This window comes from Orbicella franksi, chromosome 3, assembly GCF_964199315.1.
Source record: "Orbicella franksi chromosome 3, jaOrbFran1.1, whole genome shotgun sequence".
Classification (NCBI taxonomy): Eukaryota; Metazoa; Cnidaria; class Anthozoa; order Scleractinia; family Merulinidae; genus Orbicella; species Orbicella franksi.
This window is the reverse complement of record NC_138147.1, coordinates 9,811,452-9,832,568: the sequence shown is the minus strand read 5'-3', so window position 1 is coordinate 9,832,568 and position 21,117 is coordinate 9,811,452. Positions and strand designations below refer to the sequence as shown.

Here is a 21,117-nt window from a genome sequence, read left to right as displayed (position 1 = left end):
CAAAACACGAGTTGCTACATGTTGTCGTGGCAACGAGTAAATATTTACCTTTTTCTTTCTTATAAATAATGTGATTGGTTTGAAGGTTGAAACTATCAGTACAGCCAATCAAAATATAGGTTATTGCCAAAGTTTCTGAAATACAAACGAGGCATCATTGCTTAGCAACGCATTCAAAATGGCCGCGGATGGCGCGAATAATTTTGTGAACTCTTGAAGGCAGAAAAAAAAAATACAAAATATAGCTGCAAATCTGATCATATATCCCTTTTCTACAAGCAGCAACGATGAGCGACGCTACCGCTACTAAGGAAGATTACCTTAAAGTATGCGCTGATCTGGGAAGAGAGGCCGATGTGGAGATCTTAGCTGTGTTGAATTCAGCAGTGGACGACAGTTTTCTGTGAGTTGTAAACTTAACTTATATAAGCTTAATCTCTTTCGCTTCATTGCTTTTACCATCAGCCATAGTTTTATAATAATTTTTGGTTCGGATAATTCTTGGTCTACGTAAGGGAAAGGAAGAAATAGAGGCTAATCAAGGAAGATATCAAATATAATCTTCTGAATCTTGTAAGTTTGGAAGGAAATACGGCAAGCAGACATCGCACGAGACATCGTTGACAATTATGAAACATTAGCACATGAATCGCGTCTCTCTTCCGTAGCAAATGAATATTGACGTTTCCAAAGGTAACTATTAATAATGCAGAAATCCAGGAAACACACACATGAAAGGCGTTATAAAAAACAAAAAACACATCATTTGTCGTTTTGGTTGCTTGGAAACCACAACATTGTTTACAGAGGTTGAAAGGCTTAGATTTCTCAAGGGTCAAATTTTGGATCAATAGCTAGCTTGATTAAATGAATTCAATTTTCCACCGACATAACCTTTGTTTTCTGATAATACAATTAAACTCCAATATACAGTATATTTATATTGACTCAATAGTTTTGAATGCATATGCAAAGCATTCAACCTTGAAATCCATAACTTGGTTGACAGAGTAAGATTTCATTTCTTTCTTTTTTTTTTTTCAAGAGATGCTTTCTGCCCTAATGTGTGAGGGTGGAAATTTAATCTCTCCTTCAAAAGTAAGAGTCCGTACAGATTCATTTATAGCTTGTCATCTAGTTCTTCTGTAATGCATGGTTTATTCCATGGGATAAGTGTAGAAAGGTTTTGGAAGCCATGGAATTGAAGTACTTTAAACAGACAAATTACATTGTGTAGACTGTTCATAAATACATGTACCTGTAGATCAATCAGTGGGTTGTCCTAAAACAATAAATGTAACAGCTAACATAAACACAAGAAATTAAGTTTCATCCACATCTTGCAAAAGGGAATGGAGACTGTGTTAATTAAAAGCAAAAACTGTTGACATGTTGAATGCAGGAATAATCGATATAGTTAATCCCTGTATTGTTGTAATGATGGTTGGTGATTTTAGTTATGTAAAATAATTTTGTTTTTATCATGAAGGTTAACATAAAAATTACCTATTTTATTTTTGATATAATCTTAAATGCATAGCAGCATAACGTTTGCTGGATTCCGTAGCAGTAAGAGACTAGGAATATCCCCCTCCCCCCTGGATGGGATGCTAGTCCATCAGTTACCCCCCCCTGGCACTTAATTCACTTGAACCCATTTATACACCTAGTTGGGGACTGAGAGAGAAGTGTCTTTCCCAAGAACAGAATGTAATAACCTTGGTCATGCGTAGGGTTTCATTTGATTTGAAGATCGAGTAAGCTTGGTTGTACCCTGGGGGGGGGGGGGACTGCCATATAAAAAGGGGGGTACTTGTTGTACCTTTTAGGGGTTTAAAAATGTGGTTTTGGTACCTTTTAGGGTTGACAGCCTCAAAAGGTCCACAGCAGGAACTTTTGCAGTTCTACCTTTTAGAGTATTGGGCCTAAAAAATATGACCAAAGATAAATGTGTTGTTTTAGAATTGATACCTCTTAGGGGTGAACAAAATTTCAAGCCACGCCCACAAAACAGGACCTTGGTACCTCTTAGGGGTTCTTTTTAAAATTTTCAACGAGCACCCCATCCTTTTTATATGGGAGTCCAGGGGAGCTATACATGTACAGTGTATTTATTATATGGCTGTGTCTCACAAGGACTGGGAACTACTGAATTCACAAATTTGATTGGCTGAAATCGATATTGACCACGGTCTAGATTTTCCCAAATAGACCGGCATCTAGACCAGTTTATTTTGCGTTGAAAAAGTAGCAAACTGAAAAACAAAAATGTTCACTGTTTTCTTTTATTCTTCTCAATCATTTATGGAAGTGCCAAAGAGCCTGATGACAAAAAAAAAAAAAAAAGTAAAGAGGACAAGCAAATTTCGGCAGGTTTGAGTTAAGCTCATCACCATTCACGAGCAACCAGTTGCATTACACGAATTAAAGTTTTCTTCTTTGCCATATAATAAACATCTTATTAACGGAGCTAAGTTGGTCTGTATGGAAGAATCTTGACCTTGGTCGCGTGTACAGACCTCACTGTGTTCGGTCTGTACTCACTACCTCGGTCAAGATTCTCCCATACAGACCTCCTGCTCGGTTAATAAGAGCTAAGTAACAGAAACTAAAAGTAATACTTTTTAAGGCAGAAGAAAACCAAAATATTTGTAAAAGAATATGAAAGGATGCATACATTTATAGTCACGTATGTGTACGGCAGATACAGATTTGGATGGACTAATGAACAACAAACTTGAAAAAGTTACTAGCCAATTTTTTCAAGATGTGTCTTCCATGAAGTAGCTTGATGTCATTTTTCATGTAGTGTGACCTGTATAGCCCCTTATATGTGTCTCTTAATTTGTCAACAGGGAGCCAATTATAGAGTTTGACTTGCATTTACATGGTAACAAACGGAATGAACGCAATGAAATGTACAGGAGAAGACTGACTGATGAGGTATATTCCTAGCAGTTCCTTTTGTTGGTTTTGAGAATTCTTTTCACAGTCACATACAATATTAAAGAGCAATATCCAGGCTTTATCCAAGAAATACAAATAAATGTATAAATAAATAATTGAACGATAATTATAAGAACTTCGTGGGAAATAAATCAATGCCAAGATTTAAAGGATGATCTTTGTTCTATCACCTGTCTTTTTATCAATTGAAATTACATGCCTATGGTTTCAACTTAGTTCCTGAATCATTAAGAGATTTATTGTAATTATAATATAATTATATTCAATTGAAACAAACACACACAAATTTATCTTCAGAAAGGAAAGTAAGTTTTGTTGACCATGATTTAACCAATTTGTAGAAACTACAAAGTGGAGAGACACAGTGAGAGTAATAAAAGGTCAGACAGGGTCAGGGTCAGGGAACATGCAATATTATTGAGTAGTACATTTATAAACAAGAACAAACTTGACAAGTGCCCAACTCATTCCCGACACTCACGCTTTGCAAATTTCTTTGGCTTTCTAAATGATACATTGACTTAGGAACAAGGATTTTCCTCAAACATGTTGAATGTCATCTGAAACTCACTTGAATCATTATTCTTAGCTTACAAGTATCCAGCCATACACCAGCTCAAACATGGAGTACACAGCATAGAGTTTGATGTACTTAGAAAGCCTCTGTACCTCCACTGATATCATTAAAGTAAAATAGTTCAATCAAAACTCATTTTCATTTAATTCATATGTAGGATGCTGATATATTGTACAAAACATTAAGGAGCAACACGTTTGTCATTGGACTGGATCTAGGATACAATACAATTGGAGATGATGGTGCCAAGCTGCTAGGTCAACTACTTCAGGTATCTGTAAACCAAAAGCAGATGTTGAGTTGGGTGTGACCCATACACTTCACCCATTGATTTCACATTTTGTGTGTAATTCAATGTGTCAGAGTTGAGAACAAACTTTAAAAGGGCCAACTAAGTTGCTTCAGTCTTTAATAGGCCTTAAACCCAGTACCAGGCCATATTGGGGGGGGGGGGGGGGGGGAGAGTGGCAGCCCTAAGGGTGCCCAATTCTCACTCAGAATACTCAAGGGGAATACTCAAGGGGGTTCTGAAGTGTCCCCCATAAGACACAAGAAGTGTTTAACATTTTGACTCGGAGAATGCCAGTTTAGTTCCATTTTCTGACCTGGTACTGCCCTCCTCCACTGTAAAATGCTACATACATGTTTGTCCCTGAATGTTTGTTGTTTTGTTGACTTGTTTGGAGTTAACCCTTCATATTTTTTTGCTACAGGAGACAGTTTGTCTTCAGTGGTTGGTGTTAAGTTACAATGATATTGGGTCTGCTGGAGGGGAGGCAATTGCAAAAGGATTGCAGGTAATGACGACCACTTACTCTAGATGTTACAGGGATATAAGACCCATCTGTACAGTGGTGATCTCAATCTGAAGGAAAAAAAAAAAAAATCAATGTAAACAGCAGTGAGAACATGAACTATTTATGTACTTGTACAACTCTGTGCATTGTTGAATATCTCAGGCTTAAGTGCTTTCCTGGAGACCTATATTTGTAACTTCATTCAGCGGCATTGGGAACTCTAAAGTGTCCTACTGTAAGATACATTGTACAAGTCAATATTTACAAATAACAATATTTCCTGCTTGCTTCATGCTGAATTGATATTAGAATGTATATAAGCTAGCAAGTCAAACAATGTGTAGAAAATACTTTACAAGGACTCAAATTGGTCAGAAACCTTTGTTGAATATGAAGTTAACAAGAAATGGTCTTATGGTGTTGAAAATATTGACTGCTCTTCTGCATAATTTCTATAACACTGGTATCATAGGTTAATACTTATGCAACTGATTTACATGTAAGATTCAACTGTACATTGATTTTGTTTATCCCAGGTAAATGAGACACTCGCCAAATTGAGGCTCAATGGAAACAAAATAAAGACCAAAGGTGGAATGGCAATAGCGGGAGCTTTACAAGTTAATACCATGTTAGAAGAGCTTGACCTTGCTGAAACTGACCAGGTAATGTACATGTGCCTTCTACATGTAAAGTGGCCATCTTATAGGTTGAGTGGATTGCCAAGGACTGCAGGAGTTTCATGAAAGGCTGGGCACCGGGCAAACTGACTGGCTGTGAGGATGATTTTGCCTGCCTGGCTTGACCATGTAGAGAAAAGTTTTTCTTTTAAAGAAATTCAATTAAAAAGGTTTTGCCTGCCTGTGCAAACCAATTGCTCTCTTGCTAATGAAAATACTGAAGGACATCTGGGGATCTAAGTGAAAGCAGATCATTGGTTGATTATTGGGTTAAGAGACTTGAATACACCACAAATTAAAATGCCTGAAGATTTTGTCATGACACAACACTGGAACTGACAAAAACCCTTTAAAGGATGTCAGATTTAACTTTGACACTTTTCTTACCATAGTCATGTAATTTAAAATTCTTGTTCATCTTTTGGTTTTGCAGGAAACAGAAAGTATTATTGCCATGGCCACAGTTCTAAATGTTAACAACACATTAAAATCAGTGAATCTAAACAGACCAAAACTCTTTACTCGTCAGGTAAGTCATTTCACCTTTGATAACTAGTGTGGCTACCTCATGATCATGTATATATAACCATGCAGGGCCATGGAAATGAAAAACCTATCACAGGACAGTATAGGTAAAGGCAGTAGGCAAAGTCTGCTTTTGAGTTTAGTGGCACATCATGCCAGTACTTAAACTTAGCTCTGGTTTCCATAGAATGAAGCAATTGGGAATATTTCTACTTCTCCCCTGGATAGAATGTTAATCAATAGCAGGGTTACCCCAAGTTGTAATTGTTGCCTATTTCCAGATGTAACTAAATGATGACATCAATGAGTAATCAATGGGTAATTAACAGGTAATATTAGCTGATTAGTCATTGATTATGGCTGATGATAAATGAGTAATTGAATTGTTGTCAAAAGCTATTGAGCCTTTAAATCACCAAAATTACATTGTATGAAAACAAAAGTTGTATATTACAAGCGCTATATGGGCATTTTCCATTCAACCAAAAATTCATAAAATTTGAAATGGGGACAAATTATAAGTGTTAGGAAATATCCTGCAAAAGTTTCCAGAAAATATGGATGTTGGTGAGTTTCTGAAAAGTGAACCATTCAGGTCAAAATTCTGGAGATTTTGGGAGCGAAGTCAAATGGAACAGTCTGAGATAAATTTCCAGTAAGACATTTTTCTTAAAAAAACTTTTCATTTACTGTAACCAACAACTGGCATTGATTGAACACCACCACCGCCACTATTAAAACGACAGAATTCGCGTTAGAGTTTAGATGCTTCTTTATCAAGCAATGAATCCTTTAACACACATTCTTCATGCTGGAAAATCGTTATACAGTGCAGCTCAGATATAAGTGAACTACGCATACGCATATCATACTAACGTATTTTGCGTATACGCGTATGTCAATACGTGCACATATATGTGCGTATGTCTCTTTGTTATGCATTCCCATAAGTTTCTTTATGTGAAGCATTGTTAGTCAAACAAAGGACATTATATCCCTTGGGAATGAAAATGGCTTCAAAGCGAAATTTGCTTATTGTGAAAACGTCATGCCGATCAATAAAAGCTATCATATTTGGATCACTTCGCAAATTCACCGACAAACTACTGTTTATTAACACTTGCTTGATCTTAAGCTACTAAAAATGGGAAGAAAATTGAAACAGTCACTTGAACTCCCTATTTTAACACGTGAACTTTATGTTCTTACAAGTAAAGATCTGTGTTTCGGCACGTGTCGGTAAGTCGTTTGCGAAATGTTTATTGTCTGAATTAGCGTTCTGAAGATTCTAGTTGAAAAAATGATATCTCTGGTTACATTTGACACAGATCATGATCTGTGATAAGGAGGCTGGGAAAAACCTAAAAACAATGTCCTTAATCTTAATAATTTTCTCAGTATTTAAGGGAAGCTTGCCCCCGACTCCCCGAACATTGCACCCCGCAAGTTCACTTGGTGTGAACATATGCCGTAGCAGCTGAGTGGCGAAGTTCCTTTCCGAAGTTGACCGCAACTGTAATTGAAATATGACGTCGTCGTCAGCAGGCTGAGTTGGAGATTCGATGGAGATGCAGTCGGAGAATCAGGATCTGGGACAGACAGCGTCGGTACTGGTGGAACTGGAGTAACTGGAGTAACTGGTACAGAGGAAGTAAATGTAGGCAGGACTGGCACGTTGAGCAGTTCGGGGGACCCGGAAGGGACTGCAATGAACGTATCAAGGTGTTCTTGCGTCTGCTGCTGCTGTTCGGCGAGCTGTTTCTGGCGCTCACAGATTTGTTTTAGATAACCAAGGACTTCTGGCTGGTTGTCCGGTAATGCTGCGAACAAACTTCGTTGGACTGGTCTAACTTGGGACACTCGCTGCAAAGGGCTGGATGCCACTGTTGCAATCCGTGAAGACAGTCTAACTATGGGTTGCAGAGACGCTGCCGGCATCGGTGCTGGTGAATCTGGCTCTACAGCTCTCAGATGGGGTGGATTAGCTTGCGGTGGCTTGTATAGGGAAACAACAGTGGCCTGTAAATTGGAGAGAAGAAAATTTTAGAATAAAAGAGTAATGAATGCAACTTTCATTTTTATTGCATTCAGCCATGAGTTTTCCAATTTCTTTTCTCTGAATATAGTTTGGGGAATAACTCAACGTTGTCCAATTTGCATTTTGTTTTCACCATCATAATGCTCATAACTCTGAATAATTTTAATTAGTATATTCTCAGCTCCGACTATTGCATTTCTAGCTCTCTGATTGGCTCAAAAACTCCGACTATGAGCCATTAGTCGGAGTTTTACCTTATATGGAAAACAGTGCGCCAAGTTTAAAAATTTTCCGCTCTGTAAAATTGTTGAAATAAAAATCGGCGGCAAAAACCCGATTAAGAATATACTAAAACAATTATTCCATTCGACCTTGTTGGATATGAAGTGATCATAACCAACTCGCGCTACGCGCTCGTTGGTTATTTATCACTTCATATCCAACGCGGTTTCATGGAATAATTGTTAAATATCCTACCAAAATCCGTCTGTATTCACAGGCTAACCAAAATCACCTCTTACGAGATTTGTTTTCGTTCTCAGCGTGCTGAGACAAATGGAAACAGATAACTCGTTGATCGCAGACATCAGCTTTGTTATTTTAGTTAGCGGCAAAATTTGAAAGTTCTGTGAAAATATTCTTAAAATTTCACAAATTTCAGCCTCCATATTCTTATAAAACACATTCTTATAAAAAATAGAGTGTAAGCTAGTTCGCTACCATAACTTAGTCTCTTACTGCACACAATTTTTTTTCCAGTACCCAACATAACGTTTATAACTCAAAAAACCTTCGTCATGTTTTTCATAGCGATCATGAAAGGTAATCTTGCAAACAATCTTTTGAGTTAAAAACTACATTCAAGTGGCTCACAATGTTATCACAAAGTTATCACACCTTTTACTCTTTTCTTAGTTTCTAAGTCCCGAAGAAAAATTTGAATCCTTTTTTAATTCACACACGCAATTTCAAGTCACAACAAGCATTTTAGTGGTGATTGATTGTTCGTTACACGAGCGTACATGTAGAAGCGTTGAGTAGAAAGGTTAAGCATAGCTGGGTATGGTTGGATCGATTTTGATACAGTTTTAGTTTATCGTTAGTAGTGAACTCTAATCATAATATCAAAGTTTCATACCAGTTCTGGCTCCTTCTTTTTACGCGTGATAGCTGCATCGCCACCTCCCGCTTTAGCTGAGTTCTTTCTCTTCTTTGGCGCTGGCTCTGGTTGTGGGGCTGGCACTGGTTCTGGCTGTGGCGCTGGTTCTGGCTCTGGCTTTGGAATCTCTGGGTCCTCCAAGACTGGGAACAGATGGGCATTTGCAGGTTCCTTCAAGAATTCCTGTCCCTGGTCATCCAGTTTTGACCGATCATCTGTGTAAGAACAAACATGACAAGTTAGCAAAAACATCAAATAAAAAGCCTATGGTCAAAAGTGGACAAACATACATACCGTTAATTTTACTCCAATCACGTCAGCTTCCAGCTCGTCAGGTCCATACTTTAGAATAACCTTGCTTCCCTTACTGACGTTATCTCCGCTAATTACAGCATAATTATATATATATTTTTTATGTGATCCATGAGTAATTGATGGGAAATGAATACATTGGAATAATTGATGACATCAATGAGTAATGAATAAGCCACAAAAGGCCAAGCTGGGATTCATCTTGACAAGTTTTTTTGAGCCCAATTTGGGACTAAAAAGGTTAAAATTGTATTATTAGCTCATTTCCTTTATTGATGGTTTCCAGGAAGAGCCCACAGTTCACATGGCCTTAATGTTGAAGGTAAATGTAAGACTACGAGAAATCCACCTTGCACACTATGACCTGAGAGACTTTGGTGCAGCCAGACTGACAGAGAACCTTATGGATAACTTGACCCTAACACACCTAGATTTAAAAAGGTAATGATCTGAAGTGTTCAGAGGTGGATATCAATGTCAAATTAACTTCTCTTTAAAACCCGACTTCAACATAAAAATTCCATTGACTGGTTGCCCTGAATTGAAACTTAACATGGGAATACAGGCTGATCACACTTGTCTTGTCTTGTCTTAAACACAGCAACAACATTACAAGAGATGGCGCTAAGCAGCTGGCGATCCTGTTAAAGAGTAATACACCTCTTGAAGTATTAAACTTGTCGTACAACAGAATTGAAGATGATGGAGCTGTTGCACTTGCTGAGGCATTGGCTGCTTACAACACGAACCTTACATCGTAAAGATCTTTCCTTTCTTGTTTTGTTCAATTATTTATGTGTACCCGTCAGTTATATGAATTTATTTAGTACATGTAAGGTTCAATTTACCAGTCAACAGTCAGTGGGTGGAATTTTGCCATTTGGTCAGTTGTTCAATAGGTTGGTCACTCAGTTAGTCAGTCAGATGGTGATATTTCAAACAGTTGGTCAGTTTGTTGGACAAGACTGAGGAGTTATTTTCAACCTATTAACAATGTCAGACAACTTAACAGGTGTCTAATTTGTTGATTTACAAGGTGATCACAGATAGAATTGAAAGACACAGAGCCCTTAATATGCTAGCCCTATTAGAGCTTATATGCAGTGTAGACTGAGCCAGCTAACAGCAATTAAATTCAGTCGTCAATCATTACTGTAACTTGGGAGGTGCGGTGGCCTCATGGTTAATGAACTTGTCTCCGGGTCCTGTGGTCTGGGTTTGAGCCCCGGCCAGAGACATTGCATTGTGTTCTTGGGCGATCCTTTACTCTCACAGTGCCTCTCTCCATCCAGGTGTATAAATGGGTACCGGCAAACTTAATGCTGGGGGTAACCCTGCAATGGACTAGCATCCCTTCCAGGGGGTCGGAGTAGAAATACTCCTAGTCACTTCATGCTACAGAAACTGCGATAAGCTCTGACCTGATGGGCCACTTGGCTTGTATGCAGACTTTACCTTTACTTTAACTCAGTCTTTGTGTCTGGACCTCAGGCTGAAGAAAGCAAAAACAACAACAACAAAAATAACAACAACAACAACAACAAAAAAGCACAAAACACCTTGGAATCTATCAACAATAAATTTTATTTAGAATGAATGCTTGCATCTTTGTTAATAATGAAATTTTTAACAAAATGAAATACCTCTTACATGTTTTCCTTCACAGGTTGCTCATCTGTAGTAACAACATAGCCAGTGAAGGTCTGTGTGCTGTAGCCAAAGCCATGAGAAGCAATGGCTCCCTCCATGCTCTTTACATCTGGGGAAATAAACTTGAAGAACCAGCATGCAAGGTACATTACATATTAAGACATGTACAGTGTATAAATTGTAGAATAAAATTTGAGTATTGGCAAGAATTGCTACATACATGTAGTGTGTTGTATAGTTTTCATGTTAATCGACCAATTTTCCATAGTAATCTGTACATTTGTTGCTGTATTACATGTACATCTCGTCAATAGAGTTTATTACAAGGACATAATGTTCCTTTGACCATGCACTGATTCATTAATTGTCTTTGTGAATCTCGAGCATTGTCACATGTTAGTCACACAAGGGGGCTTAGCTGTGCAACATAATTTATTTACAATATAGACACTAGTGTTTTACTGGAAAATACACCACTCGTAAAATTTATATAAAACCACATCCAGGACTCAGGTGGCGTATTTTCCATATCCTCACTGGTGAAGATATCAATGATTTCACTGATATCAAGTTTGTCTCTTAAAATGTACTTAAATTCCTTGGTGTATGATCGAAACATCTTTGGATCTTCCTCGAAAGTCTTTGGGATATTGTTCTTGCCAAACAAACATATAATTCACATCTTCTCGCCACCGTGTAATACCTTCTATTTACACAAGTGCTGTTTTCTGGAATACCTGTGCTTAGCCCTTGAATACCTGACTGCTCTCTAAGAGAGAGTGGGAGGGAAGATGAGAGAAGAGAGAGGAGGGTAAAAGCTGGTAGAGAAAGACCCTTCCAACCATCCAGCCAAAGCCTCACATCACCCTACATGTACATACAATGTAGGTTATCTAACTAAAAATGAGATGCAATATTTACAGAACATAAAAATTAGGCCTGCCAGATTGAGCAAAAACAAGGTGGCACTCCAATGATGGCCCTCTTGTATAGGGTCTAGAGTGCTGTTGTATTGAAACCAACACTTAATTGCATTTATTGCCATTGAGCACTTGTAGTGAGGATGGCAGCACAGGCAATGCATGTCAAAATTGTTCAGAATATTGCATATACTCTTGCATGAATTACATTTTCTTCTTTAATAGCCTCAACTACCTCATTCAGTTACAGTAAAATTGTAACATAATGGCTCCAAGGCTCAGGGGACTAAAACAAAAGAAATAATTTACACTGAGGATGTGAAGAATGAGTTTTATAATTAAACAATTTGTTTTTCTTTTTGGAGTCCCTGACTCTTATGTAAGGGTAGAATTTTAATATATACAGTACACTTCGAGTACATGTAACTGTATAATGCATTTGCCAGTGAGAGTGTTTGACCACCAGCATTATGTTTCAGGCATTTCAGGACCTGTTGAATGGACCCGTTCCTCGTCTAGAGCCCCAAAATACAGATGTTGAACCCTACGTTGTAGATGGCGTGGTGTATTTAGCAAGACTCTGAACTTTTTTCTGTTAATACTCCATTAACATAACAATATTTGTCTTTGTGTAAATAACTCTGAATTTTGTACAAAATGTTTTGTCCAGCTATGCAGATTAGATTTGGGAGAAGAAATCAATATCAGTCAAAACTGTATTTTTTATTATTTTGAATGGGAATATTTCTGCAAATTTCTTCGGTGAAATACTGCAGTATCTAGATTGGGGTTATGGATTCTCAAATATTGTGATAATTAACAATTAGACTACGAGGATGAATGGACTGCAAGTAATAGCCCATGAGGCTGTAGGCCGAATGGGCTATTTAACTTGTAGTCCATGAGGCCGGGTGGTCTAATTGTTTTAGTATTCACCAACTTTTAGGGCAAAAATAAAACAAAAAATGATTCAACAACAATTTTTTTGCAGTTTAGCTTGTCAAAACCGGCAAAATTTCTGTGCCATGGTCTATCACAAATAGACCATGATTGAGCAGCCAATCAGAGTGCACGATTTGTGATAGTCCATGGGATGGTGAATACTAAATAATATTATTCATTGACTTGAAGGTAATTAATTTATTTTCGATATGGTCTAAATTCAAGGTGTGGATAAAATTCTACTAGCACTGATCTTGAGAATGAACTGATGTTAAAATACTGCATGTTGTTCTTGGGTTTACTGTTTTATCGTCATTTGAGATAAATGTTATTATGTACCAATCTATCTGTCTATAAGGAACGGTTAGAACTGTGTTCAAAGATAAAACAAGTGTTATAATATTGTAACCTCACAATTGTTTTGATGAAAGGTATAAAAAAAGCAAAAGTTGCCAAAGTAATCAGCAATAATCATGGGTGAGCAAATTTTGGATCCAGCAAGAGAATTTCATCTACTTGCTATCCCAATGGGCTAGTGTATTATTAATAACTAGTTATTTCCAAATGTCATTTATAACGCTTGAGTTTTGATAGAAATTATTACCTGGTATTTTAAAACTGTACATGATTTTTATAGGCAACCTGTACAGTTAATTTTTCTCTTTTTGTTATGAGACTTGAAATAAAAGTGATGATATGTTCAATTAAGAGTTCAAGTACTGTTAGTGATGAATTGTAGTGAGTTTGTTTCTAACTTGAGTCTTAAAAGGCAAATTCTATACTGTATAAAATAGTATGTTTTATTAATTTTAGCTGATTACTAAATAACAACCTCATACAGTGAACAAGTATATGGTTATGGCAAAGTTAGAGACGAATGCAGAAATGTTTACACGTACTTGTTTCATATTACAAAACAAGTTCTTTTTAGTACTGAAATCTAAAATGGAACAAACGTAAGTTTACCAGATACAGTGTACGTACATTTATTATATATTATTAATGATAAAGAGAGCTGTCTGTTCCTGTCATTTATAATACATGTCCTAGAAATCTTTTATATGAGAAATCCCTGCCCTTAAATCACTGACCTGCAGGTTACAGTAAGAGAGTGTTGAGTTGTTTTTGTCAATGAATTTAAGATCATTTAGTTGGCTGTGAATAATCTGGACCACTGCTAAAACACTGACAAGGTCTGCATACACTTCAACTTGTCTTTTTCTGACTTCGTTTTCTTTACATCAACCTTCCCTTCCCCAATACAACCTGTTACCTAGTGTAACCCACAATATTTCATCTTTGTTTTGATAGTCAGGGGATTTAATTTGGTCTGATTTTTTGCATTGTGAAACATTTTCAAGAAATATGTAACCTCACAATTCTTTTTATTAAATACAAGATAATGTCACAATCATTTCTCGGCCTCTCCTGAAATAGTTAACTATTTTAAGTTCCTTTTTGCTTGTCAGGACTCACTATGTACTAGATGATGAAAATTGTTGACAACTCAACTCCTTATTGTACCTTTGCTACAGAATCATTCACACCTTCAAATTCAAGAGTAGAATCAGAAGGCAAGGTCATATCTGTTGGAGCTTTGATGCAAGTTGAAGAGAAAGCTATAGAGGTGTCATGGAAAGATGTGCTTCCTGATAAATCAGACATGGATGAGAGGCTGGTGTCCGAGCTTACAACACTTGTGTTGTTAAGCATGGCATCATTGAGACTCCTCTCATTTGCTGGGACAACTGTGTTGGGTGTGTTAGCAGTATCTGTTTCACTGCTTGATGTACTACTCTGTTCAGCAGGACTGTCCTCCAAGCTTGCAGCGTCTTGTGTTTTTATGCTGGGCTCAAAATCTTCGGGCAAATCGCCTGTAGTGAAAACATATTATTTTTGAATCATTAAAGGGGCTCTATCGTCAGGGTGTTAAGTGCATTTTAAGACAAGAAATGCAACTTAAAGGAACCCAGTCACAGTATTTTGAGTTATTTTGGTCACATACAAAATTACCTTTAAATGGTAGGAAACCTGAAGATAACAGTTTAATAAGATAGCAAAACACCAAAGAGATAATGATAAACCATAAAGGAACAAGTTAAGGATGGCTAAGGATGGCTAAGGATGGCTAAGGATGGCTAAGGATGGCTAAGGATGGAGAAGATTAACACGGATTGCAAACGATGAATTTGAAAAATTGAGACTTAATATGTGTAAACTGTGACGTAGCACGTTTAAACATCACATGAAGATATATATTTAGTAAGTTGCTGAAGGAAAGGAAAACCGTTTACTGATTTCTCCACGACACAAGGCTAGTATTTGAAGAAGTCTACAGGCCTGACTATTTAAATAAAAGCCACCAAGATCATTATAGTATAGTTTGGAATAATAATAGGATATTGAACAAAACCTCTCAGGAGTCAGACCCACCGTTCATGCTACTATGCTCGAGGGAAAACACCTTGCTAGAGGATTGCTCTTTGCTGTCTAAGGGTTCTGTTACACCAGGTGTTTCAGAAGAGTCAGTCAGGGAAGATGTTGTTCTTGTTCGTTCAGTTGAAGTTACAGTAACATTACATTGCCATGCTGGAATGCTGGGAGCAGCTGGGGTGGAGCCTACCATTGGAGAAGGAAACTGCTTTCTGGAAAAATCACAATTATTATAATAATAGTTGATTAAAATTAGATTATTCACAGTATATGCAGCAGGGACTTAATGGCTTAACACTTTTATTTTCAAAAGTTTGGTAGGAGCAAGGGCACTGAGCACCACTGACTTCTGTTACTAGCAATAACTTAGGATATTCTGTGAAAAATCCTAAAAAGTACTTTTTGGTGCCTATTTATTCTTGGCTAAGAACACTTTTTGCCAAGTCTTTTCAGGCCTAGACCCAGACATCTTGATCCAGAGTCCAACTCTTAGGGTGTACAATTCTGTTAGGATGACCTGTACCAGGACCATTGAGCCAAGATCACTCACATAATGGTATGCCAGAGGAACTGATGGATCACTGCCCAGAATGGATGCAGTGATGTCTTTGATGTACCATTATCTGGCTGATCTTGGATCACTGATCTGGGTGAGCCTCATACTAAAGAAGTGCACCCTAACTACAGAGCACAAGCAAAGCGTTGCTGTAAGTGCAGCCGAGAGCAACTCTAGCTTTTTCTACCATGATGGCTGAAGTGGAATTGGTAAGACCAGTGCTTGTTGGCTCAAACAACTAGCAGCTATTATCACCTTCACTGATTTGTTCAGTGAAACGAAATGCAAAATGTTTCTTTTGTTTGGCAGTCAACAAAAAGATGCTGCTAGAAAAACTTACTTTTTTGCATATATTATACCTGGAAAACGAAGCAAAACAGAGGACATTGTTTAACACTACTAAACAAACCTGCATGTGAAATTTGGAGCTGTTTTGGCAATGTTCAGTTTTAGCCAAAAATGACTAATTAACACCCATTTTCCACCGAGCCTTTCAATTGCTGATAGGATATGATCACACACATGTTGATTTTGAAAGGGACAGTTATTCTGGATTTAAATACACACAATTGTACGGCTTGGACTGCAATCCTTTAGTGTCTTCTAATAACTAAAGACAATTTGATTACTTGTCCTTCTTTTCCATTCATGAGCAATTCCCAAGTCAGCTGTTCCTTGTTGACTATTCACTCATATGTACATGTAGCAAAAACAGTCTTGTTACTTACTAATACATGTACAATTATTAAATACATGGCAGTACATGTAGAAACAAGGTGTATTAAATTACCTGTTTAGAAGAAGTCCTTTGAGTGAGAGTATCTCTCCTTTCAAATCACCCACAGTGTAACTTTCTGAAGGTAACAATGCAACCTTTGACTGTAGAAAAACAGATCCTTATCACTGTTTGGCAGTTTGGCAAGGAAATATTGGTACAAACCAGAATAAATGTATACCAACAAAACTAACCTACATTGCATGACATGTCAAACTGGCTAAATGTGACCAATTTACCATGACATTGTAATAAACTAATTGTAAAAATTAAAACTGGCTCACACAAATGTCCACCTGTGGACTGAATAATCAATTAAACCCTTGAAACCTTATTTTAATTTTAAACAAATAATATTAAATAATAATTTCAATATTACACAGGGAAATGTACAATTTGATGTACTGCTCTTTAAGGTTTCAATCAATAATTTGGTGTTACATCACAGCTGCAATATCCTATCAATTGAATTGCTGACATTAGAGATCGCTGAAAATTGATCATTTTACCTGAGTTGAAGCTAGGTCCAGAGCTAAACTATGAAGCTTGCTTTGTTGTTGTTCTAAAAGACCCTACAGCAAATTTAAATTGAAAAAAAAAAAATTAGATTGAATGTGTTGCTGCCCATGAAAATCATACCTTACATGTAACCCATAGTCAAAAAACATAGCGGCCTGTCTTGGCAGGATGTGAAGTCTTATTTCCAGAAGCAAAGAATCTAAGGGATGCCTAATTCAAAAAACCTCAAAATGTTTGCTTGAAAGCAAATGGAATAATAATAAGTTTTAAAAAGGCAATTTGGGGAGAAATTGTGGACTATGTTTTCAGGCTTGAAGATGAGAGTGAACTGTTTGAAAAATTCTGCTGATAAGTGACCATTTGATCTTTGCTCGAGCCACATACTCTATCGATGGTTTGCCATCTCTTCTTCTCATTAATATGGTTGTCATCATGCTCTCAGTAACTTAATCTTAAAAGTTCTTGAGTCCTCTGCCATAGAATTTTACACTCTACTGTCTTAAATATATAGACTTAGGATTTAAAGACAAGATGATCTTCATGACAAACATACTGTTAAGGAAAAGGAAAGCGTGTACCAGTAAGTAATTTGTTATCATATTTTTGACTGTACATTTGTAAACCATACCACTGAATGTTGCACTGTCATAGAAACTGATTTATTTAGTTGTTAACAGTACTTGTTTCAACTTCTGACAGCTGTCTTTGTAACACATTTTAATTTTAAGATCTTAAAAAAAAAGGTAGTCATAATAATTATTTATTAATTCTATAGAACATTATTTATGCTTTTGTGGCTGGTATCACTCACCTGAACAGAATCTAACCTTTTTTGAACTTGGATGGAATTAAAGAATAAAAAAAAAGTTAGTCAGATTTAATTAAGCCTACCCTAAATTTTGCGCAATTGCCGTCAATTGAACTTACACAAATAAAACATTTAGACATTGAAATACAATGTTGGATAGGTAGAACTCAAAGTTTACACAGCTTTGCTGTAGTAAAAATATACAAAAAAAGGTATATAAGCTAAGCTATTAACTTGATATGACAAGCCTGTTCTTTAATACAATCTCAATTCTTCCTGACCTTTACGTTGGAAGCAAAATTAAAGAGGCATGTAATCTGGATGCTGGCAAATACACCAAAAAAGCTACTTTGGATTTTGAGAAGAGAAACTTACCTGTGTCCACCATGTTGCCTTGAAGTTCTGTCACAGCTGTTTCTATTTTGTCCAGTTTCTCCTCCTCTACACTCTTCTTGTGATAAATGTATGGTAGAATGAATGTCTGGAAAGGAATATGTTCCATCCTTGAATTACTCACGCGATAAAATTAATACTGCAACTGATAATGGAATTGCGATTTCCATTTTTCATTCCCATGGGTAAGTGTACTTGAGTGTGATCAGTTTGTTATAGACTACAGGTGTGTACCTTAAAAAGATGAGCCACAGAATACCCAATCCCTCCTCCCAAGATGGCAGCTCCAACATAACTTCTCCAGGGTACTGGAGGTGGTGGGACATAGCTGACAAAATAATATTACAAATATCATGAGTAAATAAGCTGGTAAAAACACTTTGAATATTGAACTCTATTCAACTTACTATTAAGTATAATTATCTGAAAGTAGTACATTGCTGGCTAAAAGGTATTCATTTTACCAACAGAAAAGATGGCATGCTCCAAATTTACTTGTTTTATTTATCAATGATTTTTTTTCTGTATTGAGTTTTACAACTGGGATAAAGGTTGTTAATTTACATGTGACTACTCAGCTATTTTTTGGGACTCAGCACAGTGTCCTCATGGTTAGTGCACTTGACTCTGGGTCGAGTGGTCAGGGTAAATCAAGCCCTGGGTAGGGACGTTGCATTGTGTTCTTGGGCAACACACTTTACTCTCACAGTGCCCCTCTCCACCCAGGTGTATTTTATAAAATAATGGGTACTGGCAAATTTAATGCTGGGGGTAACCCTGTGATGGACCAGCAGCCTGTCCACAGGGGAGTAGGAATAGTCCTAGTTGCTTCATGCTGAAGAAACCAGTATAAGCTCCAGCTCTGGTGTGATGGGCTGCTTGGCTCAATGTAGACAATGCCTTTACCTTACTCAGCTCATTTCATTTTAATTTACTCTTTTGAGACAGTGATCTTTTTGGCCTAATCAATAAAAGGTTATTTAATTACAGTTTGTTTTACTTATTCTTCATCTTAGGGCAAAAAAGGGTGGTTTACATTTAATGTAAAAGATGGTCGAAGTCTGCAGCCCAGCTGGATGACCCACAGAAGAAATAAGTCACTGCATAAACAAGTTTTGTGGCCTGGTTACTCAGTTGGCCATTTTACAAGCAACATAATTTAATCTTGAATTTCTTTCCTCTCATTACTCGATGAATGTTTGCTTGAAAATACAATTAATGCAAGCAAGCTTTTCTGTTTACCAACCTTGAGGTTGGAGCCCTTGTTCCCCTCTGAGGGAGAACTGGAGGGCTGATAGGTGGCGAAGTCTAAAAATGCAAAATAACAACGTTTAGTCTATACAGATATACAAAATTTTGTCTTGTAAGCTTGAATGTCAAGTGCTAAGAGACTGGAAAACTGTGAAAAAAACTTATAAAATAACTGAGCTACTACGCACACTCTCATTGGTCGATAGGTGTGTTTAGATGAGAGTACGTAAACATGGTTGTGACGTTTTAGATATGTGTGTATTTTTGAGGATTATTTTATAAAAGCAATAGAACACTTTCCGTGTTTACATAGTTTCATCTAAACACTCGGAGGGTTGGGAGAATTCTCGAAAGTTACACAAGCCCTTGACTACGTCTTGGGTTTGCATAACTGTCTCAAATTCTCCCAACCCTCTAAGTGTTTAGATGAGGCTATGTAAATACAGAAAAAGTGCTCTACTGCTTAAGTTTAAAACAGGGGGAATTTTAAATACTACTTGAAGTTTTTTATTTTTTATGATCTTCACCTCATCTGCAGCTGTTCCTGATAGTCTGATGGCTTCCTCAACTTCATCTTTTGTCAGCCCTGTAACAAGACACATGTAGGTTGAAAAAGATACTGAAATTGTGTTGCCACACAGTTGGGTAGTAAATTTTTGATATGTGTGGGAGATCTAAAATAAGAGAATGATAATAAAGACAGGTACTTCAAAGCTTATATATTAAAACTTTTAACCTGCAAATTTAAGTTTATATACAATTCATGTAATGAAGCATTTTCCACTCATTTGAAAAACAAACAAACAAACAAGCAAACAAAACAACTGACAATTTATTTAACACAACAACAAAATAAATCTTATATATATTAAGTTTAATGTATTTAATACCTTTCTTCTCAAGGAAAGCTCTCCTTTGAGACATGGGGGTTTCCCGTACTTTTGGATTTTGTAAAAACTTGACTGCAGTGTCAATCTATGGGAAAGATAGCATACTGTATCGATCAAATAGAAACATCAAAATCTCTCTGGGACATACTCCTGACATGTGACTAGTTGATGTCCCCATGGAGTCTGTGGTTGGCTTTAGGGAGGGGAATTTGACACCATATACGTGTGAGGGGTAGGAGAGCAAGGGGGACGGGGGAGGGGGGAGGGGGGAGGGGGGCTGGGGGAGGGGTGGGAAAAGTTGCCTCAATGTCCTGCTGAAGCTAGAAATTCAAAGCCGGTATTTGAGGGTAATCTTTTATTGCAAATCTTTTCCATTATTCATTTTTGCTACGCCCGTCCCGGGAATAGGGTCTTTGAGTATCTAGTATGCCTCTATGGTGAGACATTTGCAGAGGGAGATGGGAAGATCGGAAATTTGACCAACTGAAAATTCAAAATGTCCAATAAACGCCCGGGACTTGCCCGAGGAGGGGGATATTGAAATTTTGAAATGAATCGTAAACAGTGTGTAACGTGAGATAAAAACTTTCCGCAAATTTCCATCCAAGCATAAACAGACACATAATTCACCAAAGAAAAAAACAATTCTTACTCTTTTCTGACGTATCTCTTTCTCTTTCTTCATGGCAGCGTCATCAAGCTTAACAAGAAAACGATTACAGTTTAAATTTTGTCATTATTATAAGGTTAGAATTCACAAGGAGGAATTACAACACAGACTAACCTCAGACGCCATATTGGTTCTCTTTGAGCGATGCAAAGTGTCATTCAAAGCTAAGCAATCATTGGATTGAGCTGCAAAATGCCAACCAATGAAAGCATTTGTAATATTCAACCGAATCCGCAGACTTATAGCCAGCGGTAT

At 37.1% G+C, this 21,117-nt stretch overlaps 3 protein-coding genes across 4 annotated transcripts; 1 reads left to right on the top strand and 2 right to left on the bottom strand.

Annotated features, from left to right (window-relative positions):
* The first annotated feature begins 175 nt into the window (after window positions 1–175).
* Window positions 176–13,271, top strand: LOC145481177 (uncharacterized). The gene is made up of 10 exons (XM_081459602.1): window positions 176–403; window positions 2,856–2,943; window positions 3,702–3,815; window positions 4,258–4,341; window positions 4,878–5,006; window positions 5,455–5,550; window positions 9,342–9,496; window positions 9,657–9,812; window positions 10,722–10,848; window positions 12,105–13,271. Exons 1-10 carry the CDS (start codon window positions 288–290, stop codon window positions 12,207–12,209), a joined length of 1,170 nt encoding a protein of 389 aa, XP_081315728.1. The 5' UTR covers window positions 176–287; the 3' UTR covers window positions 12,210–13,271.
* LOC145481188 (uncharacterized) lies at window positions 5,591–9,359 on the bottom strand. The gene is made up of 2 exons (XM_081459615.1): window positions 8,723–9,359; window positions 5,591–7,565 (listed from the first exon to the last, which is right to left on the bottom strand). Exons 1-2 carry the CDS (start codon window positions 8,993–8,995, stop codon window positions 6,948–6,950), a joined length of 891 nt encoding a protein of 296 aa, XP_081315741.1. The 5' UTR covers window positions 8,996–9,359; the 3' UTR covers window positions 5,591–6,947.
* A 78-nt stretch (window positions 13,272–13,349) lies between the features above and the next one.
* Window positions 13,350–21,007, bottom strand: LOC145481174 (peroxisomal membrane protein PEX14-like). Of its 2 annotated transcripts, XR_014048593.1 has the most exons (13): window positions 20,977–21,007; window positions 20,845–20,892; window positions 20,193–20,277; window positions 19,830–19,888; window positions 19,298–19,359; window positions 18,286–18,379; window positions 18,034–18,139; window positions 17,662–17,687; window positions 16,841–16,903; window positions 16,347–16,435; window positions 15,001–15,212; window positions 13,831–14,441; window positions 13,350–13,792 (listed from the first exon to the last, which is right to left on the bottom strand). XR_014048593.1 is itself a non-coding variant. In XM_081459600.1 (12 exons), exons 1-12 carry the CDS (start codon window positions 20,986–20,988, stop codon window positions 14,083–14,085), a joined length of 1,215 nt encoding a protein of 404 aa, XP_081315726.1. In that variant the 5' UTR covers window positions 20,989–21,007; the 3' UTR covers window positions 13,350–14,082. The 2 variants fall into 2 exon arrangements, 1 of the variants encoding a protein (XP_081315726.1); XM_081459600.1 differs by having other exon boundaries at window positions 13,350–14,441.
* Window positions 21,008–21,117: the final 110 nt, after the last annotated feature.

Coding starts and splice junctions, on each gene's coding strand:
- LOC145481177 (XM_081459602.1), top strand. CDS start 288: ATGAGCGACGCTACCGCTACTAAGGAAGATTACCTTAAAGTATGCGCT. Junction 404..2,855: donor GCAGTGGACGACAGTTTTCT/GTGAGTTGTAAA, acceptor ATTTGTCAACAG/GGAGCCAATTATAGAGTTTG. Junction 9,813..10,721: donor TACAACACGAACCTTACATC/GTAAAGATCTTT, acceptor TTTCCTTCACAG/GTTGCTCATCTGTAGTAACA.
- LOC145481188 (XM_081459615.1), bottom strand. CDS start 8,995: ATGTTTTTGCTAACTTGTCATGTTTGTTCTTACACAGATGATCGGTCA. Junction 7,566..8,722: donor AAAAGAAGGAGCCAGAACTG/GTATGAAACTTT, acceptor TCCAATTTACAG/GCCACTGTTGTTTCCCTATA.
- LOC145481174 (XM_081459600.1), bottom strand. Junction 18,140..18,285: donor CTGTGGCTCATCTTTTTAAG/GTACACACCTGT, acceptor ATTCCTTTCCAG/ACATTCATTCTACCATACAT. Junction 16,904..17,661: donor AAAGGTTAGATTCTGTTCAG/GTGAGTGATACC, acceptor AATTTGCTGTAG/GGTCTTTTAGAACAACAACA.